This window comes from Semicossyphus pulcher, unplaced genomic scaffold (genome assembly GCF_022749685.1).
Source record: "Semicossyphus pulcher isolate SPU_LCO1_2020_fin unplaced genomic scaffold, fSemPul1.0.p SCAF_20, whole genome shotgun sequence".
NCBI lineage: Eukaryota > Metazoa > Chordata > Actinopteri > Labriformes > Labridae > Semicossyphus > Semicossyphus pulcher.
The window spans coordinates 11,345,791-11,356,496 of NW_027211694.1; the positions used below are offsets into that span (position 1 = coordinate 11,345,791).

The 10,706-nt window shown below is 37.7% G+C and overlaps 1 protein-coding gene across 3 annotated transcripts in view; it reads left to right on the plus strand.

Annotated features, from left to right (window-relative positions):
- gramd4a (GRAM domain containing 4a) overlaps window positions 1-9,933 on the plus strand; it is a 101,188-nt gene extending 91,255 nt beyond the window's left edge. For all 3 annotated transcript variants that reach the window (XM_069670822.1, XM_069670824.1, XM_069670823.1), the window contains one exon: window positions 6,091-9,933. In XM_069670822.1, the coding sequence (XP_069526923.1) occupies window positions 6,091-6,201 (111 nt within the window). In that variant the 3' untranslated portion in view covers window positions 6,202-9,933. The remainder of the gene's footprint in view (window positions 1-6,090) is intronic.
- The last annotated feature ends 773 nt before the right edge of the window (window positions 9,934-10,706 follow it).

Sequence of the window (10,706 nt, forward strand, 5' to 3'; positions counted from 1 at the left end):
GTTGCCAACTAGAAAATGCAATTTCCGAAGAACTTGCAGTGTGAATGCTGCATGCTAAAAGGCTGGTGCTAAACTGTTAATGCTGTGCTTGAAAGTTGAATGAATATAAGTAATGTATGAAATATGTGGAATATACTGTAGAAGAGCTGGCGCTAAACTGCTAATGCTGCACGTGAAAGCTAAATGAATATAAGTAATGTATGAAAGATGTGGAATATGTTGGAGAAGAGCTGGCGATAAACTGCTAATGCTGCGCTTAAAGTTGAATGAATATAAGTAATATATGAAAGAGGTTGAAAGAAGCTGACGCTAACTAACTGAATAACTGAATTGCTGTGTTGATGGACAGATGTTACACTAAATTGACATGCTGAAGGATGAAATCATGAAGTGTGTGTGTTTGTTTGTATATGTGTGTCAACTGACCTCCAACTGAACTCAAATGATACCGTGGTGATGGTAAGTTTGTAACTGCTGTTTGACTCCTTGGTTGGGCAGGTGATTTTGTGACGTTATGACTATGAGCTGTAGTAAGCTAATAATGCATCGGACACGGACGGCTACTTCTCATGGCTGTGAAGCCCATTTACTGCGTAGTAACGGAAGTAACCACATTCACCCTAGCTGGAAACAACATACATTAGTGCAAACAAACTTACATTACACCTCCCTCTTTCGAGTACACTTGTTACTGGTTAACAACTGACAAAAACCTGTGTCTTAATTACATCTTCTGTCTATCAATGTCTAATCATTGTGTTTCTTTTATGTTTAGGCTAAACAGGAGTCTATTAGAAGGTGTAACTCAAACTCGAGAACTTATCCAAAACTTGACATGCATAACAACTATTATGATGTAACTCTTTAACCTAACTGTGGTTAAGCTCTGAAGGTGGGGCTGACTACCCATTCCCTCAGCTGAGTGAGGGGACGATTCTGCCCCGTGTTGATCACTCAGTCACTTGAGAGAACCTTCTATCTTATTCAAAGTCCTTAAGGTACCTCAGGGAATTTCTCTCCCTGGCTTGATTAGATAACTACTCTCTGCAACTTGACAATTTTGAGGTGCAGAAGTGTGTGTGGCTGAATTATGGACGGGTGTGATGTCCTCAGGTGAGGTGGGATTTGATGGGTCCACAGTTAAGCCCGAGCCTCTGGTACAAATGACTACTTTTGCGGCGTTGGATCTCTCTGGGGGGTCTCGATGCGGTAAAATTGTGGTGCGTCTGCTCCCTTGTCCTTTTATATCAGTTACCCAGATCTGATCCCCTGGGTTTAGTAAATGGAATGGTAAATGGACTGTACTTATATAGCGCTTTTCTAGTCTTTGCGACCACTCAAAGCTGCTTTTACACTACATATCACATTCACCCATTCACACACTGATGGCAGAGGCTGCTACGTAAGGTGCCCAACTGTCAATCAGATATCACATTCATACCCGTTGGCTATGCCACCGGGAGCGATTTGGGGTTCGGTGTCTTGCCCAAGGACACTTTGACATGTGGCCTGGCGGAGCTGGGGATCGAGCCTCCGACCTTCTGATTGAAGGATGACCGACTCTACCACTGAGCCACAGCCGCCCCAGGCTAGTCTGGTTTTGAAGTGATTTGGGGAAAACTAGACGCACCCCTATAACAGTTAGCTGTTCTCCACTGTCAGGTCCCCGGCATGCTGATTGTAGGGATAACAATGCTCCCTAATTTCTTGCAGATTTTGTTCTGTGGCTGGAAGAGACGACATCCCTTGACAGGCATACAGATTAACCTCGGACTCTAGAGCCTTGTCACCTCTCTGGCGCTCTGGACAAAACATCAGCAGTCGCTATGTTTTTCCCTGGAACATGAATAATTGAGTATGAGCAGGCCCTCCAACAGCTGAGACATTCTCCGAGGAGATGCCAAAGCATAGCCTGTTGAAGCAGAATCTCCCAAATGGAGTGATGAATCTGGAGAGCAGAGCTGATTCCTTGATAATGGGGCAGCTGTGGCTCAGTGGTAGAGTCGGTTGTCTTTCAATCGGAAGGTCAGAGGTTCGATCCCCAGCAAAGGCACTTTACGTAGCAGCTTTGCCATCAGTGTATGAATGTGTGTGTGAATAGGTGAATGTGACATGTAGTGTAAAAGCAGCTTTGAGTGGTCGCAAAGACTAGAAAAAGTACAGTCCCTTTACCATTTGCCAAAATCCTTAATTTGCATCCAGCTCTGAAAATATTTTGGCACCCTCTAGCTGTCCCAGGGTGTGCTCCACTGAAGGAAACATGTGTCGCCCTTTTTACTGAGCTGTTCAACTTCGTCAGGTCTACACATATACAAACCTCTTTGGCCACATTCCTTGATACAGGGACCATGCCTGCACACCAGTCCGTGGGCTGCTCCACTCTGGAAATCACTCCAAGCTCCTCTGTGTGACCTAGTTCATTCTTGACTTTTGGTAGAAGAGGCAGTGAGACACGTTGGGGTGCTCACAGGGCAAATGGTTAAGTATCCTCTTTTAGCTCAATTTTATACTCTCCCTCCATTCTACCTAGCAGTCATTTGCTGTTGGTCCGAAACCGTTTTATCATTTAAGCCAAAGAAGAGTCTGTCTGTTGTCATTTCGCTGTGTAGTTCGCCATTGCCACAATGCTCTGCTAAACAGTACAAAGCTGTAATAAAACAGTCTGCAGTCTCTCCTATCTCTTTTTGTCTCTGATTGAACTATGCACGTTCAAAAATGACATTTCTTCGAACTTCATCAGAATGAAGCAGTCATGTAAATTTCATGTCTGTATTGCCAGAATTGTGGCCAGGGCAGTGAAATATAAAAGTGCTCATATTTGGTGTCCTCCAAATGTCTGACAAGATTTAACATTGGAATAGATGGGGCAGTTGGTCAAGTTTCAGTTAGGCATCTTCTGGCAAAAGTGTACATACTATAGCTTAGATAACCCATCTTAAACAAGCAGCACAAGAATGCCTATATTTTGATGTCTTAATTATGTTTGTGGAGTGAAAATTGTGGGATCAGTTGCATTTTTTCAAAAGTGTGTCAAAGATATTTTCAACAGCCTCTCCACTCTGAGTCTGAATATTCCACACCATACACACTAATGTAAAATGCCCCGAAAGGCTGAAAACTTTGAAAGGTCACTGTGAATAAAGTATGAATATGAAAAAGTTGAATTACCTGAAAAAGACCAAAGTGTTTGGAATATTTTAAAAGTGGAATGGAGTTTTAAAATGAAAGTATGAATGAGTTGTGAAGTCTTGAAAAAGGTTGAAAAAGTTTTAAATGTGGACATATTGAACATCATCCGCCCATTCGTTTCAAAGTGCCAAATTTCCTGAAAAACCTTGAATATTAAGGAAAGTATGAATAGTATGAAAACAAAAGTCATAGTTTGCATGTCCTAAATGAGCTGAACTATTTCATGTTTGAATTACTTTAAAGTGGCATAAGCAACATGAACATTCCAATGGTAATGCTGACACAAGTCATGTAGAAGCCGGAATGTTTAAGTTTGCGCAGAGTTGCTGTGATTGGCTAGTTACGTGAAAAGCTAACCCTGATCGGCTGTTTAAATCGGACCGGACAACATTTTTAACAAACTAAATACAAAGGGGCGGGCGCTCACAGTCACAGATCAGCGATCAACATCATCAATTAAAATGTGTTATTCTAACCAAATTCTTATGAAATAATGTTGCCTACTGTAGCTTTAATACGTTGAAAATTGTGAAAGAAGATGGTCCCAAAAAGTGGGCTCCTATTATTGGTTTGAATGCTAATAGGAGCATGACAACACTTTAGAACTTTACTTTAATTATTTTATCTGATCAGCAAATTTATTTTTCAGAATAACAGTTTTTCTTTTTCTTGGGATCAGGTTGAGGTGACGTGTAGTCACTACTCACTGCTCTTTTGAGAAAGTTTTGTATTATGATTAATCCCGTACTTGTGACATTCTATGGTTTATTACGGAGCCCCTGAAGTCCCAAAAGGTGTAACATTTTATCTTGTGCTCAACTTATTATCTTGTTGGAACAAGTTATTATCTTGTGCGCACTAGTTATTATATTGTGCAAATATAGCAGTGTTAACGACTCCACTTCATCATTTGTCATTATTTGCCTATATTTTGCCAGTAATTTGCTGTGTAATTGTGTAAATAATGTTTATAATGTATTCTTATTAGTGTTACACTGGGATTGGCATTTTGTGTGTAACATGAGCCCCCTCTGCTGGAGCCCCTGCAGAAATGAGGGATGCGCCCCATGTTGTTAGTATGTAATAAGCTCTGCTAAAATACATTAAAAAGTTAGTTTTCTGGGTTAAAGTGCTATTTATCCATATGGTATGAGAATCTCCAAATTCAATATCAAACGCTTTTGTGATGATATTGATCCACTAGCTAAATCGTGACTTCATCATTAATCTCTGTGGTTAACCCACAGGTAGCTAAACATATAATTCTGTGTTTCAGCATTTTTGGAGCCTATTACTAGTATAAAAGTAGTTGTGAGAGACTTTATATGTTTCTGTTGTTATCAGAATAAACGGAGTGTTGAAGCCAAAAGTGATGTTTATGCCTGGTTCATCACACAATACAAGAGAGAGTAGGCCTACACAACTGCTACACAAACAAGGTATCTTGTTCCCACAAGATAATTTTCTTGTGCACACAAGATAAAATGTTTCACTTTTTGGGACTTCAGGGGCTCCATATATAGCTCAGGCAGATTTTTTACTGCAATAGCCTTTTTGTTTTTCATTTAGACTAATGGAACCAGTTTTTGTTTTAAAATTCAGTTTAATTGTAATTAGTTTTTAATGCTGGTTTGTTTTTTTAGTTTGGGTTTTTTTTTATTTTTTATGCTTAGTTTTAGTTTAGTTTTTAATTGTTTTAGTAAAAACAAAAAAAAATAGGAGAGCGACGGATCATAAAACTAATGATTCAGATCGTTTCAATGTTTTGAGTCACAGATCCCTCAACTGTCAAAGTAAATCCTAACTAACGATGCATCTCTATACATCTACACAAAAGCCGATCGGATCCTCAATTTTCTTTATTACTTCATGTTGCTACTATTTCAATAATTAATTCAAATAGAGTTGAACTCCAATATTATTTAAGTGCTTCTTATAAAATAAAATGTAACATAAAAAGCTGTTAATTTTCTGAAATGTATCAGTGTGACCTATCTCTGAACATAAAAATGTCAAACACTGAACATAAATCCTTCTATAGTGCACTAAAGGAGTGCTGTAATAATAAAAACCTTTATTTATAGAGCACTTTTCAAAATCCAAGCTACAAAGTGCTTCATAAAGACTTAAAAAATATAACAGACAGACAAATCAAATCGTAATGTCAAAAATATATATTTTTTTTACATAGCAGTTTGTTTACAGTGGACACATAACCTATGCAAACCGTTCATTTAGGGGATTTTTGTGTACCTTTTTGCTTTACTGCTTCACCTGCAGCACATTCTATGTGAGTCACAACAAAACAACAAATGGTGAGCTTTTGTTTTTTGACCCAGCGCTGCACTATTATTGTTATTGCCTGTGATTGTTATCACATCTCACACATCCATCAGTAGATGCGGTACTTTTAAAATAAATGCAGACACAGTCAGAGTGAAAATATAAAACAAAGAAGCCCTGTTTGATACAAAGCAGCTAATGTGCATTGAAATATGCACATCTCACAGAAATGTTAAAACAAGCATGAGGTGATGTTATACTTTGTGTCGGTCCGCGGATCACCTGCATCCCGAAACCGTGGGGAGGTGATTCATACGTCATACGGATCATGGGGATATGTGTGACATAAATTGACAAAGTTGAAAACGAATACATTTATTTAATTTTATTTAGTTTTGTAAACACACGAGTTCCGGTTAGTTATCATTTTTTGTAAAGTCACTGTTTTGTTTTTATTTCAGTTAATGAAAATGTTTTAAAAATCTAGTTTTTATTTCTGTAGTTTTTGTTATAACAATTATGATGAGAACTCCATTGCATAAAATCTTATATATCATAGCTGTATTACCTTGCAAGATATACTATGTATAATAATTACCAATCATTTCTTTCCTCCAGCCATTGGTGTTTGGTGCCATGATCCACAGAGATGAGGCTTTTGAGGCCATCTTTACCCAGTACATGAAAATCCTGACTACCACCAAACCATCTGCCAGCACGGACCTCTAAGCAGCCTGAATTCCAGCAACAGATCCTTGAGATTCAAATTGATTGAAATTTGCTGTTTAAGATTCCACTCCTCTGCATTCTTAATTATTTGGTCAGCTTCACTGGTGGTCATCTGCCTACTTTTATTGGTGGATTAGTGCTTAGGCCATTTAGAGGGGATATGTGTAGATGAGGCTATATGATATGGCTATATGTGACACACGTCACTAAACGTCACTAAACACACATCACTAAACACAATAGATGTTGTTAAAATAAACAAAAATACGCTAACTGGCTCTAGAAAGAATGAGGATCCATGTCGTTTTTATCAATCGGAAGAAGCCTGGTGAAAGGGCTGGTTCTCCTATACCACCTGATTGATCAACTGACTTACCTAATTGTTTTCCTAACTTACTTGTTTGTGTGCTGTGTGGGCCAAAATGAGGCTCTAAAATTGCATCAAGTTGCTCTATATTTTTCTCTTTAGCGGAGTGACTTCCACTGTAGAAAGATTTTAAGTGCTCATCCAGTGATAAATGATTAACATAAAATAAACTAGAAGTTCAACTGCCAGTAGGAACAAATAGGTACGTTTAACCGTTATAAATCTTTGCAAAGACAAACAATATTTAATATTAAAACATTCAACTTGCTGATTGTTGCCTCCCTGCACAACCCAACAAAAGAATAGTATACATGTGTAGTAGCTGTAAAAATGTCGGATCAACATTTTACTGACAGAGCCTTTCTCTTCGTATACACTTCTGCTGCGCTATATTTTTTATTTTTCCTTTCTGTGTAGACCACATTTATGCAGCAACAGCATGTTTTTATTCATCTTACAAAGTGTACACTGATTTCAGCATCCACTTCATTGTGTGCACATGTGAAACAATGTTTTTTATTTTATTTTCCAAAAAAATGCCTTTATTTTTTTTTTATGTCTTACAAACAGCCTTTGGAATGAGTATCTGGTGGTCATGGAGCTGCTGATTATGTCTGAGATGAGAGCACAACTACTGATAGATGGGCAAACACTGACTGCCATTTAAAGCTTTGTCAAACTTGAGAATAGCCTCCTGTGTCTAAGCTTCTCTTTCAAGGCACAATCTATACATATATAGAGAGAGATTTTTTACTGTAGTCGTATTCTCCCTGCACTTTATCAGGACATAAACTGGAATTTCTGACAATGATGTTGCAGCTATTAGACTTACACTGTTCTACTTCAAGCTGGTATCCAGTCAATGTTAGACAGAAGAGAAATATAAGACATAACTGATTGTTACCAAATTAATTACTACTTGAACCAGCACAGGTAACCTCCTGCTGAGTGAGGCAGAAAGGCGGTCGAGGCACATTATATTGAAGTCTGATGCAGCAAGCCAGACAACCTTCAAACTGACCATAAAAGGAGGAGGTACAAATATGTGTAAATTGACTTCTGGGTTCTCTTCCACATGTTCCAGATCAGAGTTTTTACAGTATATGAATAAAGGTCTGGACTGAACAGAATATTTCAGTGCTTTATTTTAAGATGCCATGATTAAGAATAAAGCTGGTCTTTACTCTAGTACAATGGTGTCATGTGTAGATATACTATGTAGAGGTATAATGCCAAACTGCACCAGACACTTCAACGTGATCTGATAGATGAATGGGGATAGGATAAGGGATTCAAGGGATTTCTCTTCAGATTTTTTTACGAGAGACAGTAGAGTATCTATTTTACATTTTCAAACTCCTTTTAACTGTATTCCAAGCATCACCATGCTTAAGTTTGTAGTATGTAAATCTTACAAAACACTGTTGAAGGGGAAAACTTTTCATTTAAATTTTTTCTTTATTTTAATGACTTTTTACCATTTGAACATTTTTTATGATCCATAAAAAATCGTTTTTCCGTTTTTGACATAGACCAGAACATTACTTTCTGTCATCTTCCCACTAATTTAAAAACTTCAAGGTTTCTCTTAAAAAAAAAAAATAATTTTTAGGAGAAACTACTGGGCTGGACAGGAAATTGAAATAGGGGAAATGGACCAGTTTAAAGAACTATATTATTATTTTACAATGGAGTTTTATTTTTCATAAAAAATGATTTGGCCTGTTATAGAAAGCCATGAATTTTCTAATTTGGTGTAAGATTAAATGTGATCTACAAATGGGGAAACCTGTCAGATAATAGATCTGATAAAATCAGTAAAGAAGCTAGTAAATTCTTAATTTGTAATCGGACGGCTCGATGTAGTCTTAAAGCTTTTGCGTTAAGCCTTTTGTTATCTATTAACTCTGAAAATCAAATCATCTTCTTCTTCGTCCTTTGAGACCCTAGCAAGGCTGCACTCAGATAAAGCACAGAATGTATCGTGAGGGAGTGTTCTAGAATATTTTTTTCTTCTGCCAAATCTCTCATTTTCTGTCTGTTTACAAAAGGTTGTAGGTATATGTTCTTTCTCAACAACCGACTTTGAAGTGAATTTGATTCAGGAGTTATGAAAACCGGCTGCTCTTTTTGAATTGGTGGCTCAGATCTCATTGGCTGCACCACTCACATTGCTATTTCTGCTTACAGTTAACCATTAAAAACCTCAGTAATAGTAGGAGCAGTATTTTAAACCTCATGCAGTAAATGCTGTAAATTGTAATTTTCATCATCACAGTAAGCATTTGAAGTGTTTTTGAATTTGCTGTCAAGAAACAGGCCTCAGCAGGGATAGTCATGAAATAGCAACATTGGTGTTTTGACATTTACTTGCCATTTGACATTTTCTTGCCAAAAAATGAATAAAAAGATATGTTTAATACACATTGTTCTGAAAATGAAATACAGTGTTTGCCCTCATGACAAGTTGGGGATGGCATCAATTTGAAGAAACAGTGCAATAGTTTTACCAAGAACTAGATGAGAAGTTTTTTTTACCACACTGTACACTAAATATGAATTCTAATTCCAGGAAATGGTTGTCATATCTTAGTTCACCACATATTTTATTACCTTTGGTAGAGCCAGGCTAGCTGTTTTTGCTTGTTTCCAATTCTTTTTTTGCAGTTCAGATATGGAACCATTGTCTCTTTAATTCATTCATTTTTTGGAAGCCTTTGAGAGACCTTCTTTCATTGATTCACAGAAAGAAGGATAATTAGGTTAATATAGTTTTTTTTTGTTATGGACAGTAAGCTGCACATAATGACTGCCAGATGCTAATAGCAATTCGTACATAACAGTTTGAGGGTGTAATGGCTGTTAAAAGTGACAGTGACATTGTTGTATTAAATAAGTAGGTTCTCTGTGTAAATCTTGATTAAGGGTTTTCTGAGAGCTTTTTACCTCCAATTGATCCACACTGAGTGTACAGTCTACTTGCTAATGTATCAAGGCGTCTGTATTGGGCCAATTAAATAAAGTGGTGTCTCAAGGCTGCAAATATCCTTAATCTGACAGTATGACTGAAGTGAATATGAAAAGTTTTCTGGACTGATTTGACTCAGTTGTACATTTTGGTACAACCAATTGTGAAATTAATCCTTTACATTTATGCAATTTCTTTTTTATCTTTGACAGTAAGTCTCATTACCTCCGCCTTTTTCCCTTTTCTGTTGTCAAAGAGGAACTTGTATACAAATGATTGAAATGTACAGTGAAGAATACATAAACCACAGAGTTTTCAGAAGTCGTGTCTATTGTCAAGAATGATGTGATGTACATTTTTTAATTTAAGTAAATAAATTTATGGTATTTTGCCCTTGTCTCAGTCTCTTTTTTCCATTCCAAGTTAGGCTACATCCACTTCTTCTCAATTTGAGGTATCAGTGGGATATTGGCCTATAGGCCAAAATTGAAAACTTCGCTTGCACATACATACATACATACATACATACATACATACATACATACATACTGAGAACTTGCATATACATAAATATATACATGCATATACTCATACATACTTACGAGTATTTAATTTTATTTAATTTTTTTTATTGTGTTACAACTTTTTACTCCATCAAAATACAAACCTGTCCATGTTGTACAACTTGCAAAATACGGGGGCAATAAAAGGATAAGAATAAAATATATTTTCTCACCAGGTCAGATGTTATGGAGAGGTGGGGGAGGAGGAATAAAGAGAGGGTGAGGAAGGTCAAGGTAGGCAGAGATGCGCAGTGCGGGAGTGTAAAGGGAGTGTATGAAGAGAAGACTCTCACAGTTTTAACTATAACATAGTGTAGGGGTTAAGCTAACAGCCTAGGAGCTGGTGGAGCGGAGTTCAAGCCCTGATGTGGACCTTCCTTCTGTGAATGAACAAATAATGAACATAGCTAATACATATTTAATTAAGTAAAGTTGTAGTGTGCCAAAGTCCCACCCATGTCACAGACACAGGTCACGCCCCCCCCCCCCCCCCCCCCCGCTATAGGCATAGGCCCCGCCCCAAAACAAGTCCCGCCCATGCGACTAGTGCAGGCCACGCCCCCTGTTGCAGGCATAAGCCACGCCCCATCACATGCACAGGACACGC